Source organism: Gopherus flavomarginatus, chromosome 2 (assembly GCF_025201925.1).
Source record: "Gopherus flavomarginatus isolate rGopFla2 chromosome 2, rGopFla2.mat.asm, whole genome shotgun sequence".
NCBI classification, from domain to species: domain Eukaryota; kingdom Metazoa; phylum Chordata; order Testudines; family Testudinidae; genus Gopherus; species Gopherus flavomarginatus.
The window spans coordinates 113,723,527-113,745,732 of record NC_066618.1 but is presented as its reverse complement, the minus strand read 5'-3'; the positions used below and the strand labels follow the sequence as shown (position 1 = coordinate 113,745,732).

General features: G+C 41.2%; 1 protein-coding gene across 2 annotated transcripts in view; it reads left to right on the top strand.

The window, feature by feature from the left end:
* Positions 1–22,206, top strand: part of TMEM245 (transmembrane protein 245) — a 153,838-nt gene that overhangs the window by 73,836 nt on the left and 57,796 nt on the right. For both annotated transcript variants that reach the window (XR_007772299.1, XM_050937683.1), the window contains exons 11-12: positions 8,207–8,338; positions 15,838–15,960. Coding sequence is in view for 1 of the 2 variants with exons in the window: in XM_050937683.1 (XP_050793640.1) it covers positions 8,207–8,338; positions 15,838–15,960 (255 nt within the window). In the remaining variant the exon portion in view is untranslated. The remainder of the gene's footprint in view (positions 1–8,206; positions 8,339–15,837; positions 15,961–22,206) is intronic.

Genomic DNA, 22,206 nt, shown 5'->3' with positions numbered 1-22,206 from the left:
AGGAGGGTGCTCTGGGCTGGGACTGAGGGATTCGGAGGGTAGGAGGGGGATCAGGGCTGGGGCAGGGAGTTAGGGCACGGGAGGAAGTCAGGGATGCAGGCTCCGGGCAGCGTCTACCTTAAGCGGCTCTTAGAAGCAGGGGCATGTTCCTCCTCCGGCTCCTACGTGAAAGTGCAGTGCCAGCCAGATGCTCTGCATGCTGCCCCATCCACAGGTGCCATCCCTGCAGCTCTCATTGACCATGGTTCCCAGCCAATAGGAGCTGCAGAGCCATTGCTTGGGGCAGGGGCAACATACAGCGCCCTCTGGCCGCCCCTACAGGTTGGAGCCATAGGGGAAGACTTGCCACTGCTTCCAGGAGCTGCGCAGACCCACTGCACATGCGGAGCGAGGCAAGCCGCTGACCCCGCTCCCCAGCAGGAGCTCGAGGGCCAGATTAAAAGGTCTGATGGGTCTGATGTGGCTCGTGGGCCATAGTTTGCCCACCCCCGTTATAGTCCAATAGGCAGTCTGTGCAGAGTTTGTTCAAACTCTTCTATGAGAAATTGCAAAGTTAATTCAGAATAGACCTGGAGACCTCAGTCTTACAGGCTTAGACTTTCCCTGTCAAACTTTAAGCAGATCTGAGATAGCAAGGATCAGGTCCGAAACTTTATTTAAATTATAGCTTAAGTTCAGTGGATGAGCCTCTTTGTAGCAAATGATCACCACAGGCATTTCTTGGATGAAGAATAGGTAACACACCCAACTGAGTTACATTAATGATGTCTCAGCCACTCATGAGCCAACAATAAAGAAGCTTCAGCCAGTTCCACCCAACTCCAGCCCTATACTCCAGAACTGTATCGTCTTACACTGCTCAAGGCTCCCTTGGGCAGTGCAAGTTCATTAAGTAGTTTGCTACTCCCTCAGTGTGGAGTGGACACATTTAGCCTTTGTAAACCAAGATGAGATTTCTCAAGCACTTCAACCCAAACACAGTGGTTTAGGTAAAATATAAAACAGATTAACTAGAGAAATTTTAAGTGATAAGTGGTAGGCATAAAGGTCACAGAAAGTTACCTTATGAAAATAAAAAGTAAACATACGTTCTAAATCCTAAACTTTTAGTCTAAGCAAGAGTTGAATCAAACAGTGTTTCTCACTCTTACAGATGGTACTAGCAGGTTACAGTTCCTCAATACACAGGCTGGCACTTAATTCCAGCCTGAGACCAAACTTCTCCAGTTCAAAGTCTTTGTCTTTCACACGTGTTTCCAGATGTTGAGATGAGGGGGAAGAGAAGCTAAATGATGATACCAATGTCTCTCTTTTTAATACTTTCTTCCAGCTGCTAGAAAGATCCTTGCTGTGACATGGGTGGAGGGGGTGTCAGGCAGACCGCATTGGTTGAGCAGTCTCTATTGTGTACATTGTCTCCTCCGCCTCTGTGATAGTGGGTTGTGTGTTTGATGAGCCATTAATGACTGGCTATTGATGGCTACTCCTTTGTTGTAACTGAAAGGCTGGTTGTGGATGTTCCCAACCTCACAACATATTTCACTAATATATATACACCTCATAATTTACATACAATCCAACAGGATATTGATCAACAAATCAAGACTTACAAAATGATACCTCACAAGACATACTTTGTACAAAACATATCAATTATGTGACAGTGGTGAATATGGGGGTTGCAGGGTGCTACTTTGAGGTGCAGTGTCACAGTAGGTAAACACAAACAAATCTAATTAGTATCTATTCTTAATTATCTAACAATACAGGCCTACATGGCCAGAATTCTAGTACTTAACATGGCTTTGATAATTATCTACAAGGAATGGCCCTGTTTACCATTTCAATACTCTTCTGATACACCTCTACCTCGATATAACACTGTCCTCGGGAGCCAAAATATCTTACCATGTTATAGGTGAAACTGCATTATATCGAACTTGCTTTGATCCACTGGAGTGCACAGTGCCCCCCAACACCCCTCCGGAGCACTTTTTTACCACGTTATATCCGAATTCGTGTTATGTCGGGTCGCGTTATATTGATGTAGAGGTGTATGTCCTTACGGGTTGCTTTCAGGTCAACCAGCCTGCTGGTTGCTTAACCCTCACTGGCTCGGCATCATAATGCTACTTAAAAAAAAAAAAAAAATCATTGAGTGACTTTCAGAAGATATGCATACTGCTTACTTAGAAAGGGAACCAGGAAGGCAAGAAATAAACCAATATGGGTAATAGCAATATTCAAGAGATGATTTGAGCCAAACAGTAATCCAGTGAAGCCAATACACAGGAACATAAATTACAGCAAGTAATATGTGAGAGGGCAGTAAGGGCCAAAGTGGATTTTGAATAACCAAGAGCTAAAGGAGTAAAAATGAAACAAGATATTCTTTAATCAGATCAGAAATAGAAAGCCTTTGGGAGAATCAGTGGGTTGACTGGATCACCAGAGGCTAAAGGGAGCAGTTAGTTTTTAAACAATGTCCTTCTACTCCTAAGTGATTTCTTTGCATCACTCTTCAATACAGGGGATGTTAGGGATATCTATTCTGTATCTGCTCATCTGGTAAAAAAGATAAAGTATTATTAGTAACTGAAGTGCCATAAGAAGAGATACAGGAACAAATTCTTGATTCAAAAGGGAGTAAGTCACCAGGCCCGCATGGTGTACGTTCAACTATTCTGAAGTGTCCCTGCCTGCAGGTATATGGGATCTTGGGGAGCAATTACCACACAGGTGGGGTGCAAAATAAACTTTATTAAGAAAATGCAAAAACAGGGAAAATTTAATAGTGAGGGGTATGGGGTTTGTTAAGGTAGGCAATTGGGGAGGGAGTTCTTTTAGTATAGTATAGGGGGTTTCAATAGTGGGGTACAATACAGTGGGGTACAATACAGTTGGTAACCAACTAACACTGAAGTATAAATGTAACAGGTAGCTAACAATTTCTAGGTAAAGGGTGTGTCACAGCAGCGTATAACCAACTAACAGTTATGGGTAAAATGTGTTAAATAACCAACAACTCTAGGTAAAAATGTGTCACAGTGGTGTAAATATAAAATGTGAGGTGTGTGAGAGAGGAAAAGGGTAACCAATGGGGTTTTATGCTAGACTTCAGTAATACAATTGAGGTTTGGCAGCAGTAGGAGCGGGGTGAACACGTGGGGGAAGGGATTAAAAGAGAGGGGGAGAGAGAGAAAGGCAGTGGTAGAGGAATGAGGTTAGGGGATGGGGGAAGAGGAGCACGTGGTGGAGCAGAAACCAAAGATAGAGGCGCTACAGAGGGAGATTTAAACTCAGGGAGACACAGAGAGCAGACAGGCTGCAAGTTTAAACAGCAGAGAGACTGCAATGAGTGACTGGGGAGCTCGGGGGGGGGGGGGGATTGGGGCAGTGGGAAGACAAATTCAAATAGTAAAAACCTTATTTATCCCCTAACTTAATCAAACTTATATAAAATGACAAGCAGCTACAGAATACAACCAGGCAATGATTTTCTAAACTTATCTTAACCAACAATTAGGCAACACAACAAATATCACAGAAACTTACAAGCTCTACAATCTTAACAAATTATGACTTATTAAATTAAAAAAAAACAAGACCTATGGTGCACCTTATGCTATGGGGAGGTTACAGAGGGCAGAGTGGTATGTATCCAGGACCCAGCTCCCAAGGAAGCCAAGGGATGGTGGCTACAGCGGTGGATACAGCTGAAAGCAGAGAGCCCCAAGGCAAAGCCCACAGGAGCAGAGCTTAGCAGTGGCAAAGAGCCCTGTAGTTTAAGAGAGGTTTTAAGACACAGACCAAGGTTTAGCTTGAGTCTGTGTGCTGGGGAAACAGAGCCAGCAGCTAAAATAATAAAATAAAAGTATAGAAAGTTTTACAGAGGGATTCTTACCAGTCCCCAAGGCAGCAGCAAAGGCAGAAGCAGCAGCAACATCAGAAGAGGCAAGGAGGGTTCGGTACAGTCTCAATAATCAGGAGATCTCTCAGGTAGCAATTCGTTCTTCGTGGGGGGGGTTTCAAAAACGGGGGTACGCTCAAAAATAAAACGAGAGCGGAGAAAGGACCCCCCAGAACCCCTGGCTGATCAGACCAGGCAGCAATGCAGGAACCTTTCTGAGGTGTGTTTCAAAAATGTCTGGTTTTAAAGGCAAACTTGGGCAGTTTCCCACCAGTAATCCTGATAGGCTCCCTCTGTCACAGGGGAGGGGGCACAGGGGAAAAACTGAAGGTAAGCCCAGAGACATGCCTGGACACAGTCCTGTGCAATAGGTGACTCAAGAGCACATGAGACTATGACTCATGCCCAGGATCTTAAAACCACAATAGGCCTTGCAGCTCTGGACATTGCCTACCCTACACCAAGCCCAGGTTCAACGAGGTGATAACAGGACTAACCCTTTGAAAAGGGCAGTGGTCCCACTTTAGCATGCAGCACAAGTGGCCATCCCTTTGAGAAGGGCAATGGCTCTTGTTAAACAACTTAAGGGACCCTCCCTTTGAGAAGGGCAGTGGCCCTGGTAAACAACTTAACAGCCAGGGAAGGGCGGCCACAGGAGAACAGAAAACAAAATGGAGTCTGGGGAAACAAAATGGAATAGGGGAATAGCTGTAACGGACATGAAGGAGCTTAAGTATAAAATGGTATACAAAAATATGCAATCTTCCATTACAAACAGCTAGTGCTCCAGAGGACTGGAGGGTAACAAATGTACATATATTTCTAAAGAGACTCTAGGGATGATCGAGATTATTAAAGAACAGTAAGGCTTGCATTTATGCCTAGCAGATTGGTTGGAATGAATTACAGAGTACTAATATCTGGGATCACAATATTACTTTGGGGCTACCCATTTTGTAATGTATGTTGACTGAGCTTATTGCTTGCAGCAGGGCTCCTTGCATTCTTCTGTTGCACCCCACAAGCTTTCTGTGTGCCATCCTCCTCTGCTTCAGGGACTCCTTGCCAGTGCCCCTAATCTCCCCGTCAGGTTTCTGTGGCCCTCTGTTCTTCCCTTTTCCCTTACCAGGATCCCTCGTTCTCTCCAGTGCTGAGGACTCTGTGTGCACCCTATTCTTATCCCCCTACTAGTTGTTCTTTGTTCACCTCCATTCTCCCTCTGTGGCAGGGATACTCTGTGCTCCCCTGTTCCTGTTCTCAATCTCTCTTCCCTCTCCCTCATTAATAGTACTTGTATATCCCCATTGCAAGGGTTCTGTTTGTATCGCATTCCTCCAGTCTCCCCTATGTCAGGAGTTCTGTGTGTCCTTTTACTCCCTCATTCCGTACTGTAGTCTGTGCATGTCTCCGTAACCCCTTTTCACCTCCATTCCACACCCTCCCCCCATTATTTCTCTTCTGTCTGGAAGATAAGTCATTCAGGGCATCAACATGTTTGCTACTGAGAGAATGGGCAGGGATATTGTTATGCTGGAAGGGGTTAAAGGGTGTCATGAACAGATGACAATGGCTTCATGGAATCTGACTAAGTATGTCCATTTCAGAGGATTTAGAAAACTTGATCTTTAAACAGATATTGTGATGCAACCTTAACTATAATGTTGCTACTGCATCGCTACACTTCGTGATCTGGAATGGTGTGTGAGCAGGGAGATAGCAACATTTAATTAGTCATGACTAGAGAGGACTCTCAGGAATTTCAGAGACCTAACCAAATTAGGTGAAGGGCAACAAGATGGCAACCTGATTTTTAATAAAAGTTAAGTAATGCACATTATTAAAAAAATTAAACTACTTGTAGATCTTCGAGGGCTCTAAATTAATTGTATCAGCTCAAGAAAGAGACCCCTGTGTAACTGTGAACAGTTCAAGGAGGACCTCTGCTTGGTGTACATCTACGGTCAAAAAGCAAATAAGATATTAGGAAGCTGAAGCTACTGGATTGAAAACATAACAGAAAATATTATTATACCATTATGTGAATCAGTGCTGACACTTCACTTGGAATACTTGTGGTCACTACATTTCAAAAAAGGTTGGAGGAAGTTCAGAGAGAGTCAATATAAATGATTGAAAAGTGAGTATGAAAATAGATTGAGAAGATTGGGATTGTTCACATTAAAATGGAGATAAATAAGAGGTGACATGTTAAACAATAAGTGGTATAGAGAAGGTAGGGGGCAGAGGCTCCCTATCTGTCTCAGACAACAAGAAAACATTCAGTGAAAGGTGGTAAATTCAAAACCAGTAAAAGAATACTACTTCACACATGTAATTAGACTGAACTCATTGTCACAGAATGTCGCTGAGGCCAAGATGACACTAAGTATAGCAGGCTGATTGTCTTACATCTGCCTTATTCAGGGTGATTGCATCTTCCTCTGAAAGTGCTGGCCACTGTCAGAGACAAGATACTAGATTAGATAGACCTCAAGTGTGATCCAGTAGGGCAATTCATAGGTTCCTAACATTATGCAGTTCCATAACTGGATTAAAATTTCTGTAAGGAGTTCATCTAGCTACTGCTTACAGAACCTGTTTCCTTTGGTCTTAATACCATAAATATTATGTGCATCAAACTGTATACGCTGGAATTGCTAAATTTGTGCACATAAGTATACAAATTGTATAAATAGCAGCATTTTCAAATATTCGCATTCGATTTGGACATGCAAAATGCAGTATGCTCTATTTGCAATGTGTACAGTTAATTTTTGTGCAGTGATGGTAGTTGAAGATCCAGGTCAGTACCATCAAAAGTCTATGGGAAGCACTCAGTTGATTTCAGCAGTCATTGGATCAGTCCCTATGTGCCCTAGGACAGTGATTTTTCAAACTGTGGGTCATGACCCAGTAATAGATTGCGGAACATAAGGGTCATGGCAGCTGTGGTCAGCAACACCAACTGGGGCATTAAAAGTCTCATCAGCTGTGCTGCCCGACTAAAGCAGGCTAGTCCCTACCTGTTCCAACACCGTGCTGCACCCAGGAACCGGCCAGCAGCAGGTCTGGCTCCTAGGTGGGGGCAGGGGGGCACAAGGGGCTCCACACGCTGCCTGAACACCAGTTCCGCATTCTCATTGGCCAGTTCCTGGCCAGTGGGAGCTGGGGGAGCAGTGCCTGCGGGCAAGAGCCATTTGCGTGCCTCCGCCTAGGAGATGGACCTGCTGCTGGCCACTTCTGGGGCATGGCATGGTCTGCGGTACCAGGACAGGTGGGAAGCCTGCCTCTGCACTCCGGCTACGCCGCTGACTGGAAGCCACTGGAGGTAAGCCCACGCCCCAGTCCTCTGAGACCCCCTCAAACCTGGAGTCTCTTTCTGCACCCCAACCCCCTCATCCCTGGCCCCATCCCAGAGACTGCACCCCTAGCCCAGATCCCAACCCTCTGCCCCAGCCCTGAGCCCCCCTCAAACCCAGAGCCCCCTCCCATGCCCCCAAACCCCTCATCTTCAGCTTTATTGGGGTGCAGGCATCAACAATTTTCTTCAACTGGGTCACCAGGAAAAAAGTTTGAAAACCATTGCCCTAGAATCTATTTCATAACCAAACTAAAGCATGCAAACTTATTGCATGCCTCAACTAAGGTGGAAAGAATGGTCAATTATTTAAGCTTGCACTTGCATTTTCCACCCATGGTTATATTGGAAAAAACAGTATGCTGCTTGCATTAAATTGTGTAGGTATTCATGTGCAAAATAGCAAGCAAGAAAATAGCTAAAATGAATCATACTTAGGCTTTAACAGATAATGTGGTTGAGATAAGTGAGTGTAGTTCACACTTCTCAAATTATTTGAGGTTGTCCTCTGGAAGATATACTCTTTTCAGGCACTTACTTTTTTAGATGAAAGCTCAGATTCTGGAGCACAAGAATTGCACTCCAGGGGAAAGGATGGTCTTGCCAAGCTACTGAGAATCAGTCCAATTAAACCCATTTTTCCTATAGGAGGAACTCTATTCCTCCTAAACTTATGTAACAGATTATTTTAATTTTCATTATTAAAAAGCATTCTGGGTTAGATTTTCAAAGTACATGTTTAACAGCTGATAAGGGGGAACAAATATATAAAAACTTAAATATTTGTGAAAGTGCAGTTGGAAGTGTCTTGTGCAAATGAAAATAGATCTAAGCCACATAGTGGACATACACTCTCTAAATCAAGTCCCGGTAGCTTACTTTTCAATGTAAATTGCTAAGATTTAATTTCTATTTTAAATCTGTTGCTTTTTTTTCAGAATGTAACACATTCTGGAAGACACAAAGGCCACAAGCTGCAAATAAATCGTCAGAACAGCTGGCTGGGTGACATTCTGGACTGGCAGGATATTGCTTCATTTGTTCATGAGAACATTGAGACATTTCTTTCAGTATGTATCTCTTTTTATCAATTAAACTAATCTTTGTAAACTGATCTGAACATCTAATGTGATTTTCACCCTTCAAGATAACACAGTACTCAAGAATGCATGAAAAGTTATAGAGGCAAAAGGAACTATTCCAGTATTATCTGAGGATCTGTTGTCACACCAGTTGTGAATCTTCCCCATCAGCAAAGTGGCAAACATAATGGATTATGATCAGTAAATACTCTCCTACTCTTAGTATTCATATTAATACAATCTCTTCCACCTTCAGCCTGTCCCCTCCCAATAGATATCATTTTTGCAAGATTACTGTGTGGTCTGCAGGTTAGATTTAAATGTTTTAGTTTCTGTAAATCTTAATCTTTTCACGCTTTCTTGGAGATAATTAATATGAATCTCTATTTGGCGAGGTGTGATTTTTTTTTTCGGGTCAAATGTTCATTTCTTTCACCCCCTTTTTCAATAAATTCATACTGCTCCATTTCTATGGCACAGTTCCTTTCTTATCTTTTTTTGATCACTACAGTTTTGTTTGAAGTAAATTTTACCACTTGCCTATCACGGAGCAGAAAGCAAAGATGTTGAATTAAAATGGCCTGTATCTTTGTTTCAGGTTCCTAACAAGGAAATAAATCATGTGCATAGTTACAAAACTAAATATTTTTAGCTTAGCTGAAAAATTCTAATGTGACAAAAACAGACTTAAAAAGTTTTTGATAAGACTAACAATTTAATGTTTGACCCAGAGCAACTATTTTTTGTTTAAAAATTCAGTCTATTTAGGTCATAATTGAAAGAAATATCGATCAAGAGGTTGAGAAGCAGGTTCCTTGGTCTTGTTTTTCCAAATTATTATTCATTGTTTTTGAAAGCAGCTTATTCTTTCTTTGTGAAAGTTCTGTGAAGAATGAAATTAATATTTTACACTGTGTGGTTCCCTGAATTTATGCACTGGTCCTCTCACCTCCTTGAAGAAAAAAAAATATAGCATTGAAACCAGTCCATACTGAAGCAATTGACTTAACCATTCCTGACCTAATGCACCATTTGAGTGTAACGTACAGAATTGCTACTACAGTGCAGACACTTTTTTTGACTTGATCACTATAAAACAACAACAACAAAATCTTTACATTATTGTTTATCTCCAAAAATACCTTCTCTGCTAACCTTCAGCATTTCTTGTGGAGGTAATGTAAACTAACACTTCCCCTGAGGCACCTCTTGCCATGGGTTGGTAGGTATGTATTTGTCCCTTACATCTTTGTGCTTCTAAAGATGTTACAGTTTTGACTCCATATTCAGGAGTCAAAGTTACTTCAGGAGTCAAGGCAAAGTTACTTCAGTGAATCTTTTTTTCACTTTACAGAAATGATTTGTTTAACCCTTTCCTTAAATTGACTTATGCATGCATGAGGCACATTTATTTGACCTTACCCTTCATAAATAAAAATGCATGGCACAATTGTTTTTTTTTTTTTAATCCATGTGCTATTTCCCATCTAGCAAGACAAGTGGAGAAGGAAACACACTTGAAGGTGCTACTCATGTTACTTAATGCATTGCTGGAAGGTGCTTGGATACCATGGTGATGGGGGTAACCTGAATAAAATAGAATGATAATGAATTTAATGAAGAGGATAAATATTTTCAAGGGCTGAAACCTAAAAATACATTTTTCAGAAAACAGTCACACAGTTTCCAGCTACATCAATTTATTTTCTTTTTAGTTTTGGTTTTGCAGTAGGAAAAAGAAAACCTCACAATTGACTTACTTTCCTGTTTGTAGCCATGGACTCACAGTTTATCCTCAGTTATAGGAAACACCTGTCCCTTCTCTCCACACTCATGTCCTTTATGATGTAAATTAGACTGAGCATAGTGTGATGCTGTAAATTTTAAATGCATCCTTTCTGGGCAGCATTCCCTTGCTGGCTCCTGTGTACATGACCCCTTGCATAAATATTAGTCACTCTGATGTTGCAAATTAAAATAGATGAAAATGTGATTGTGTGCCACTAAAGCATTGATACTTGGACATAATAAACATTTTTGTTTCTTAATGCCAGTATTGCTGAGGTGAGGATGTTGATTTAACCTAGTATGCAGTAGTACTTTTGAGATACTAAAGTTTTTGAGGTAGGTAGTGGAAGCCTTTTATTTAGCTAGTGATTAATTATGCAGTAGCAGAAGAGTTTTGCTAGGGAAGCTAGGAACTCAGTAGCAGACTAAATTAATTGCCAAGGAGCAGCAGTTGTAGCTTAAACTTTTTCTTCTTTGAGATTGTCTCTGCATTTTCAAACTTTTAGGCTGCAGCCCAGCTTTGAAAACTTACGGTAAGCCAGCACTAACCTGAGACTCTTAAGTGTGCAGTAGAGCACTAATGCTAAAAGTAGCAGTAAATTCCTAAACAACAAACCTATAATTCTTGTTATAATTCAAACCATTTTAAGAAAAATAAAAGATTTCAATGGGTATGTGTATGCTGCAGTTAGACACCCACAGCTGACCAGTTGATGCGAGCTCACGGAGCTGTGGCTGTGGGGCTATTTAATTACAGCGTAGATGGACTCTCACAAGATACTAGTGCCCAAGCTCCAGCCTGAGCCCCAGTGTCTTCACCACAATTAATCAGCCCTGAGCCCAAGCCCCATAAGCCCAAGTCAGCTGGCATGGGCCAGCCACAGGTTTTTAATTGCAACGTAGACATACCCTAAAAGGTCCCAAAGCTCTGTAGATAAGACTGGGCACATCCTAAAGGTGTGAATGTGCAGATGCTATGTTGTCAAACTCTATTTAGTAGTAAGTAAACCACCTTTCTCAGCCACTGGAGTCGAGTATTCATCCTCTTTGGTAAGAGAAGAGACGATAGCCCTAAAAAGCAGAAAAGACAGTTATAGGATATGTAAATGATTTAGGAGCATTAGTTGTAGTTCATTCTGTTTCTTGCTGAGAAGACTACCATAATAGTCCCCAGAAGGTAAAATTCAGAGGAAGGAGAGATACTATAATTGGAAGTTGAGTATGCTTCTTTATTTTTAATGCACGTTGGTATAACATCAACTTGTTATACCAACGTGCATTAAATGGCAGTAAAATACTAAATGTAACTCAAAAGGACTAGTATACTTCTTGAAATTTCATATGCTTGGCTTAAAATTTTGACCTTTATAGACGTCGATTACATTTTAAATATAGAACGCTGTTAAATATTGAACAAAGAAGGTTCTTTTCTTAAAGAGAGAACTTGCTACTTTAATCTATATTACCAAAATGTTTAAGATAAAAGATAAAATTTACAAAATGGCCAAAGTCTCATTTTTCAAAATCAGCATAAGTGCTTTAGAGCCTGAGTTTCCATTGTGCTTCAACCTTGAGCTGTACCTTGTATTCAGGAGTAGAAGTAGGAGCACAGGCCCATTTTCCAGTGATCCATTTGTTGTAAGGTAAGTAAAAATTACTGTCTGTAGTCCTACTTCTTCCCACCATTGATATGGGACAGGGAGAAGGAAGAGGTTCTGATTCCTGCCTCAGGTTCTGTACCTGATTTCTTTAAGACAGTTTGTCAGACAAATGGTCCCTGCTTATGAAATATATAGCCAGATGTTTAAGATTCAACCTCTGAAAAAGGAAAATCCTCACTTCTTTTTCTGAATTATTCAGAAAGAAGAGACACTCCTGGTCTTTCTCTTATTTCATTTTTTAAAAATTCATGCTGGGATCCTTGAGAAAAATGGCCCTTCCTAAACCTGTGAATAAATACTTGCAGCTTTCCAGGTGATGTGTGAGATCTGGCTCATATCTCCTTAGATTCGATCCTGTGGCTGCTTTCACAAAGTCATCTATCATTACACTAGCAGTTAATATTTTTGAAGAAGATACTCTGGTCAGGAAGACAGAGGGTGCTCTCTATTAAAACTTTCAGTAAGCCTCACCTATTATGGTTTCTTTAGCTATGTTGTTTGCAATTCAAGGACCTGAGTGGTATATATGTTCCAACTTGAGTTGGGCTCTACAATCCAATTCTGATTGCCCAAAGGACACCTCCAGTTGTTAAATATCCTGGTGTCTGTTGCGGCCCTGGAAACTGTTGCTAAGGAATTCTCCAGTTTTACAGTTTGTCCATGGTGAAGTGACTTTTCTGTGAGTTAATGTTTCTCTCTCTTTAAGGGATGTCACCTTTTGAGAAGTAAGCTAGATACCAGCCCTTCAGCATAACTTTGAAGTTTGAGAATGAGAAAAACAATCCCTCTCCCAGCATAATTATCAAAGGACCTGATGCTGGAAGATTGTGTGTGCTTTTCTCAAAATTTAAATAGAGTAATTGAGATATGAAAGTAATCCAAGTCTCACTGTCAAAACCCTTGGGTTAGCGGTCTAGACCTTGCAGAATAGGGAAGTCTTAATTCTACTGGTATCAGCTGGCTTTCCTGAAGGAAAAAGTCTTATTTAGTCCTGTGGAATTGAACTATTATCACCCAAGACAAATGGTCACCATAGTAGCATAGGTTTATTTGGTAGACTTACTGCCCCCAACTTTCTACAGGGCAGTTTTACATTTTCCTTCTACATTTTTCTTTCATTTACAGCATAATATATCTATACCCAATATTTTTCACGAACTCCAACGCCTGGTTTCTACTATAAGCCTCCTTTTGCCATTATTTCTAAATTTAGAGTTATGTTTTATGTTATGGACTGTAGAGTGTGGTGAAAAATAGCTTGGGGGAGAGGGTTGAATTCCCATTAAATAACTCTAATTAAATAACTCACTCTAATTTTGGGAGTATATTAATTTAGTATGAATATACACAGTGGTTTCTGACTTAGTATACTAGTCCCTGCCTGGGGAAGAAATTATTCATGCATCGCAATTCTCTTTAAGTTAATGGCATGCATTGTTTAAACTTCTATATAGGTTTTTATGCCATAGTCATCACAACAGTATATGACGGCCTTCCAATAGTGCATAAAATGTGACTAATATCTGCCACGTTTGTACTCTCTCTCTTCCCAGGGAGAGAAGTGTGCAGTGGAGTAATTTGTTTTGGAATTTTTTATAGAATATATTTAGCAACCTGTTGCAATATGTTAGAGAAGGCAAGATCAAAGAAATGTGCTTTGCAGTTAGAGCAGAAGGTGGTGAGGTTTGTGATGGTTCATGTGGGAGTTAATGCCATGATCTTGGGCTGGCCTTAGAAAGCACTCTGTTCTTCCACACAGACAAGTTTTATGCTTATTGTAGAAAGTTCCCTTGTGACAGAGGAGTGAAGCTGTCAGCCATGGTCCTCATCTTGATACCCTGGGCCCAAGCCATTGAATACCTTGAAGATAAGAACTGAGACCTTGAACTTAATTTGATACTCTCTGGGAAGTCAGTGTAAAAAGCAGAAGACAGGATGTATTCACAATAGCCACTGTTGGTGAGGTGGCATTCTGCAACAGTCTGTGTAACAGTTAGCTTGTTCTGAAGGCTTCATGCCCAGGTATATTAAAGTGTTGTAGTCCTGTCAAGAGTTGACGAAGTTGTGAATAACTTCATGTATTGTGTGTAAGTATTGAGATTCAGACCAATTGCATAGTTGAAATTTTCATTTTATGCCTAATCAGTAGACTAGGTGAGTGAAAATTAATGCTGAAACCATTAAACACATTTTCTAGTAACTATAACTTATGTTTTAAAATCTGTTTGTTCAACCCTATTAGTTCCTTTCCTCACCTGACTTGTAATTTCCTCATGCACTGCGAAGAGTTTGATGCAATTTTGGATCAGAATGTGAATGTCTTCAATAGTATCATAGCCACTACTCTGCACTTCTTGACCTTTTCATTTTACACCAGTGTCCTCCTTTGCTTACCTCTGCTTCCTCTAACTTCCAGAATCTGACCTCATTGCAGGAAAGGCAAAAGAAGCCATTGGCTAACAGCCAAAGACAACCAAAAAATTTCTGTTTAATACAAGATATTTAATTTTCTGTTTTGCCAGACAAGCTGCTGGTGTCCGCTTAAAAAAAAAAAAAAAAAAAAAAAAAAAAGGAATACTCTGATTGCACTGATGGACTAATGCCACTGACCTAAAAATGAAAATCGACCTCCCATCTAAATTTCCTGTTACCAAATCCAGGTTAACTGGGTGCTTTTCTTGACTTAGCCTGCTACTTTGTTGAATGGCTTCTGTGTCGTAACATTCTTTACTCTGACATTCTATTTACCTCTGAGTGTTGAAGTAATCCTTCAGTATAAACTCACTTGCACCTTTAGGATGGTAAACTCAGTCTGCTTTCTTTAGCCTTTGTGGCATATCCTGCATCTGTCACTGTCTCAGCACTGCTCATTCTTGCATTTGAAAGTTCTTACCTTGATTACTGCAATTCCTTTTTTAGGACCTCCCAAAAACTGTTATCTGAAATGTGAGTATGTGTGTTTCCACACTCTGTGCATGTTCACGCATGCACACTCTTTACATCATTGTATTCTTATCAACTTTAGTGTCAACTGAAAAATTGCTGTCCTTATCTTCTAAATTCCTACCTTTGTCTACCTCAGTTTATTTCCGCTCAGTTTTACCCTCTGTGCTATCCTTTTTTGGACTTCTCTGCCACTGAGCAAACTAATTGGAGCAACCTGTTTGTACTAAGAGCTGATCTACACTACGGGGGGAAATCGATCTAAGATAAGCAACTTCAGCTACGTAAATAATGTAGCTGAAGTCGAAGTATCTTAGATCGAATTACCTACTGTCCTTACGGCGCGGGATCGATGTCTGCGGCTCCCCGTGTCGACTCCGCTACCGCCATTCGGGTTGATGGAGTTCCAGGATCGATAGGAGCTCGTTTGGGGATCGATATATCGCGTCTAGATGACACGTGATATATCGATCCCCGAGAAATTGATTGCTATCCGCCAATACGGCGGGTAGTGAAGAAGTAGCCTGAGTCTGTCACTTTTTTTAAACCATCTCAAAACCAGTCTCTCCTATGCTACCTGCAACTAGTAAGCAGTCAGCCAGTTCTCCCAAAATACCACTTACTGATTTTATGTTATGGACTGTAGTTTACTGTCCACACATAATCTAACTTATTAATGTACCTTTACATAAAATCATAACTTTGAGGAAAGGATGAGATTTTTTTTTCTTTCCACAAAGTTCACTGATTGTAATAAAACTAGCAGCAATAAACAGTAAATAACACTGCCTTCCTAGTAAGAATTGATGTCTTCCCACACAGTCTTTTGTATCAAATTTATGCTATTTTATAATGGATTTTTTTGACAATTCTAATAACATTTTTGATGGAAAATAGCTTTTTGACAAAAGGGATGTTTTTATGAAAAAAAAATGGTTTTAAATGAAAAATCTTAGATTTTTGTCAAAACCAAAAACTGTCTTGTTTAAAACAGAATTATTCTTTGCAGGTTTGTCGCAGGGAGAAATCGTTCTCTGACCACATCTATGTTTTAGATAATTTTAATCCAAGTAGTGACTTTCTTTTCCTTTCCAGATTCTGGAGTCCTTGTGGATAGTGATGAGTCGTAATGTGAGCCTACTCTTCACCACAGTAACAACATTAGTGACAATCCTTTTCTATAGTGGGACAGCCCTTCTCAATTTTGTGCTCTCACTGGTAAGTAGCATGCACTGGACAGTTAATACTATTCATTTTACTTCCCTCTAAGTTGATATAAACAAGGAGCGGTCATCAAGGATTTTAGGGATATCATTTCATCTTCCACAGAATGAAGGATTTAAAGGAACATATTAAATATTAGTTAATTCTTGTTAACAGATCGGACTGGATTTTTTCTAAGTGCTTTTGTTTTGAATATGTGCATATGTGGATAGATAATATGTGGTATGGTGTGATACAGCATAAAGGTTTTATTAACATGAGTTTTTTGGATAACTATTTTGCCCATTCATAAATAATGCAGGTCATCCTATACTCAATGATAAATACCTACATCCTCCACTGCAGCTATAATACACTCAACTGAGGAAGGATGGAGAAAGAGTGGTATTGAATGGGGCCAGTTCAGTTCTTGGCACTACTTAAAATAACTTGGAAGCTACTGACAATTACAGTGAAGGGGCCATTATAGAAACTGGATAATGCTAGGGTGTAGGGATGTCCTTATCAAACTCTCTCATAGAAGTACCCTCTGCTAGGGAGTCAGAAGGAAAAAGTGTAATTTTACTTGTACAGGGGTATATCAGGGAGCTGATTAATCCAGCTTTCCAGATGCTTTGTGCCAACAGAGTGGTGCAACGCAGTTAGAAGGATCCAAAATCTTTTATTTCAAATCATTATATAGTCTGCATATGCCACGTATATTTAAAATGTTTTAGAGTTTTCAGAGTTTCAAAAACTTTCACTGGAACTATTATTTGTGTCCTGCTGCCTATAAAGCTGTGTATCTTCATTAGCAAGAGTCCAACTACTGTACAGGGTTTATAGCAAAAGGAATATTAAAAGTCCTTTAAGTATGATCTAAAATAGCTTTTAAAATTCATAAAAATGCCATGACTTCTAAATCTTTTACTTTGTCCAACCCTGGCCTAGAAGGTCCCAAACGTTTTGGCCTGGGGGCCACATCTGGGTGGGGAAATTGCATGCAGGGCCATGAATGTAGGGCTGGGGCATAGGAGGAGTGCAGAGTGTATGAGGGGCATCAGGGCAGGGAGTTGGAGTGCAGGAGGGAGTGCGGAGTGCAGCAGGGGCTCAGGGCAAGGGATTGGGCACAGGAGGGGTGTGGGATATACAAGGGGGCTCAGGACAGGGGGTTTGGGGTGCAGAAGGGGGCTCGGGAGGTGGTTGGGGTGTGGGGTGCAGGAGGGGTACAGGTGAAGGCTTAGGCCTGGCACCACTTGCTTGGAGCAGCTCTGGAGTGGCAGTGCTGCGCAGCAGGGCTAAGACAGGCTCCCTACCTGCCCTGGCCCTGCACCGTGCCGCTCCTGGAAGCAGCTGGCACCATGTCCCTGCGGCCTCTGGGGCGGGGGGAAGCAGAGGGCTCTGCATGCTGCCCTCCCCTGCAGATACTTCCTCCGAAGCTCCCATTGGCCGTAGTTCCCCGTTCCTGGCCAATGGGAGCTGCAGGGGATGGTGCCTGGAGGTGAAGGCAGTGCACGGACCCCTCTGCCTCCCATCCCTCAGGGGCCGCAGGGATGTGGTGCCAGCCACTTCCAGCAGCGGCGTGGGGCCCACAGCGCCACAGGGATGCCAATCCCACAGGCCAGATCCAAAGCCCAAATGGACTGGATCTGGCCCACAGGCTGTAGTTTGCCCACCCCTGTTCTAGGCTTAAGAATAAGAACTGTTTCTCTCTCCTTTCTCACCCTCCCCACCCAGTTGGGAAATAGGGGAAACTGCCAATCTCATTTTATAAAGCTCCTATTTCTAGATCTGCAGAATCCTGAAAGATTAGACCTTAATCCTATCGCTGGTTTATATTTTCATATTACCTATCCTGAACTTGGAGCCAGAATAGTTTGCGGATAGAGGAGTGGGAATTCTACCATATGGGGGAAAAGGAAGGACCACTTATCTGACTTTTTTTCTTTAATAATAATAATAATAAAAACCATATGTTAGATGATTAGGGAGTTAGAATACGTCCCAGATTGGAATGGTGGACAGAGTATAGCATTTGGCAACGAAAAGTTAATGCTAGGTATAATTTAACATTAATATCAAGATCTATGCAAGGTACTTCCTTAGAAAAGAAAAAACCAAATGCTCAGCTGCAAAATGGGGAATAACTGGCTAGGTGGTACAGGAGATAGCTGTCCTGCTTTACTCAGCTCTGGTGAGGCCTACAGATAAAAGGGTTAGAAAATCCGACCTATGAAGAAAGATTAACAAAACTGGGTTCAGTCTTTTCTCAAGGAGATTTTATAAGTCTTCAGATAGATTAAGGGCTGTTATCAAGAGCTCTGTGACCAATTGTTCTCCATGTCCACTGAAGATAGGACAAAAAGTAATGAGCTTAATCTCTGTAGCAAGGGAGATTTAGGTTATATATTAGGAAAAACTTTCTAACGTTAAGGGTAGTTATGTAACAGATTAGAATTCCAAGGGAGTTTGTGGAATCCTCATCACTGCAGGTTAAGAAATGGTTAGACAAATAACTGTCATGGATGGTCTAGATCAGTGGTGGTCAACTAGCAGGTGGAGATGGACTGGTGGATTGTGGAGCCTCAGACAATCAATTGCCATCTCAGTCTAGGGTTGCCAACCCTTCTGCAGCCATGCCTGCCTGTTCTGGCCCCACGCTGCTCCCGAAAGCAGCCAGCATGTTCCTGCAGCCCCTTGGGGGAGGGGTCAGGGGGTCTATGTATGCTGCCCTTGCCTGCAGGCACTGCCCCGCAGCTCCCATTGGCTGGAAATGGGGAATCGCAGCCAATGGGAGCCGCAGGGGTGGTGCCTGCAGTGCGTGGCCAGAGTCCGAACCCCTCCTTCACTCCAACCCCCTGCCTCAGCCCAGCACCCCCTCCTGCACCCCAACCCCCTCCCAGAACCCGCACCCCTGCCCCAGCCCTCTCCCAGAGCCAGCACCCGAACCCCCTCGTGCACCTGTGAAAGCTGGCTGACCCCCCTTAATAGATTACAAGCGGCCAGTAGGTGGGGGGGGGGGAGTAAGTACTGCTCATGGACACAATAGCTTGCATTTTTGCACTATCTCTTTTCCTCTGCCTCAAGGCAAGAAGATCCTGCTCCAGACCAGTTAGTTCTACTTAGATAAGGGGAACATGAGATTTTACACTTACCAATCAAGTATTAACACGCAAGGGTCTTTGTCTAAATGTGTATAAAAGGTTTGTGAAATTTGTGTAAGACAGAGTCTTTTGTACCAAGCTACAGGCTCTCCTTTTTCTGCAGAATAAAGCATTTTTCCTTATCCCTGTCAGACTGTTAATTGGCTCTCAGCTAGGCAGACCCGATATTTCGGTAACACACCCAACTCCCTTCCATAGCCCACACCCTGAACCTTCTCCTGCACCCCAACTCCTTGCCCTGGGCTCAGTCTGGAGCCCCTCCCACACTCGTAACCCTTTGGCCCTAGCCCAGAGCCTGCAAACTCTCCTGCACCCCATCCACCTGTCTGAGCCTGGGTGAGGGTTGGGAAAAGCAAGAGATGGAGTGGGTGGGGCCTTGGAGAAGGGCAGGGCAAGGGTGTATTGGTTTGTGAGATTACTGTTGTTTCTACATTTTCTTTGAGGTAGATCCTGGGTTATCCTTTAAATTCAAAAAGTGATCTTGTGCTTAAAAAGGTTGGAGACTGCTGATTTAAATATACTTGGTCCGGCCTCAGATTCCAGGGGCTAGATGTGGTGACATCTGGAGATCCCTTCCAGCCATACAGTCTGACTTTATTATATTACCTCCATGTATGTGGATAGTGTGATGTGAAAAGCTTTTATTGGTATGAGTTTAGGAAGCCCAATTTACTTACATAAGCATGTTTTATGTAGGTCATTTTTAAATGAGTATCTCTAACAACTTTTATATGCATAGATTGTAATCTTTCAGAATCCTTTTAATTTGTTGAAAAACTTGGTCTGACTGTGTGTCCGCTTATTTTGCTTACAGTTCTTTCTAAAATCTATTATTGTCAGTTTTTCCAAAGTACATCTCCAAACAAAAGCATTGTTCTAAGTAGGGTAAAGTTATTGTAGGGAATTGTAAGCAAAACTGCTGAATACACAATTCTGTTTTATATTGCATTCATTAAGGAAGTGTTTTCAATAAATTAGTTTTATGTGCCAAAATGATTTTTTCATTACAATATGCTTTTTAGACTTGTGTATTTATTAACACTAGTGCATATAAAATAATGGTCTGATACACGCTTTTAAAAAGCTCTTGTTTTTAGTGAAAGGTATTGCTTTGTTTTGTTTGGGGGGTGGAGGAGCATAGTTTGTTAAAGGTTCTTTTGACTCTAAATCTGATAGCCACAGCTGTGTGGAGTTACTAATGTTAGAGGTGATTTCTTTCTTTCCATTGCAGCTGTGGGACAGCTGCTACTTTTAAATAACTTAATGGCTGGAACAGAGCCTGAGACTTGTGATCACTTAGATCTCAGACACTGAGTGAGCTTGTGTCAAGGACTCTGGCCTGAGTGAGTTTTTTTAATCTAAACAAACACTGACCTTGGAAGCATGGTTGAAATCCTGGTGGTGTTTTTGTTGTGTATTTTTCAAAATATCTGTTTTGAATAATTGAGAGAAAATAGAGGCCTACTGCCAGATTAACTTCAGCAGTTAATGGAGACAGTGAGAAGAGGAGAACGAGATCTTTTCCCATTTGTTTGGATAACTGAAATTGCATAACTTTAAATCAAATGCTAATTCAGGGCAATTATGTGGGTTCTCAGTCACACTTGGGTAAAAAAATGAGTGGCTATAAGGATTTCTTAGCTGAATTACTACCTTAAGTTCCAGAGAAATGACTTTTACATCTATTTGTAGTTACGCTGTTCTGCAGTTGTCCCTTACTTCAACTGGGGGAGAAAAGCATAGAAAATAGATTTTGTGTATACAATTATTTATATTTCTTCCTGGGTCTAATATTTCACCATGATGAAACAACTGAAAGCAGTTTCTGTAGATTAGTGAGATTATATTAAAAATAAAAATAGTTAAAGATGAAAAGAGCCTGATGAATAGGTCTTCATAGTTCTTAAAGACGACATCCCCACCGTATCCCTGCATTGCCCCTCTCCATCTCCATCCCCCAGGGAGAGGGAGGTATTTCTGATAATCCTCTACTATCTTCTTTGCTTTCATTTGTGTAAATCATTCACAAACATTCTTGCCCCAAAGGAGGAACATAATCTTCTTGGTATAGTGGATCAAATGTTTAATTTAAACTCAAACTTTTAAGTTCTAATGGTGAAGTACACAGTAAAAAACATCTTATAACCATAAATAATTTTTAAAAAAGGAAAAAGGGCACCCTTAGCATAAGGAGTAAATCTGTCTACTGAGCCTGGTATACAGGGATCCAAACAGTCAGTTCACTGGGACAGTTATTAAAATGAACATGTTAGTTGTCATTCTGAGAACTCTGGAGAGCTGGTTTTGTTGGATTTAAATTATCTTTCCTAGCAAAACATCAGCTGCACTACCATCCAGAGGGTGATTTTTCTTTCAAAATAACATGGAATTTTGCTGGGAATAAGAGAACTCCTTCTGCTTGTCTCTTTATTTGTTCGTTTTCTAATGTAATAGGTCTGAGAAGTGCAATATATTAAGGCATTAGTAAGTGATAACTCTTACGGCATTTGCAGTTTTCAAGTTTCATTCCCTATCATGTACATATGACAGGATATCAGTAGTCCTGCCTCAGTTCCTCTTCCTTGGGCTTGCATGAGGAGTCCTTATAACTTCTTTCCATGCATACTAGGTCATATGAATATCTTGTTTGTGAATATTAGGTGTTAGGTTTTTCTGTAACTTCTGAGGCTCAGAATCTATATTCTGAAATCTATGGATATGTTGAACCTTGAGTTGGTTCTCTAAAGTTTCCAGTTTTCTCTTCAATAAAACTGTTTTTTAGTAAATAACTTTTCAAGTTTGGATGTCTCTTTTGCAGTTTCCTTTATTTCATTAAGCTCAGATTCAGTATGCCGTATTCTCTTCTCCTTTTGTGGAAACACTTGAAAATCAAAGATTGACAGCTTCACAGAAACTCACTATTTCCTAGAAAGGAAACAGATTTTTGTAGAGATTCCATTTTATGTGCAGTGACAAGAGAATGTCTTTCCAAAATATTCAGAATACCTTTTCACTTCAGCCAGTGGTTCAGATATGAAAATTTTGTCAAATGCACTGTGCTACTACCGCTGGCTTGAGATGTCTGAGCCATCTGCTT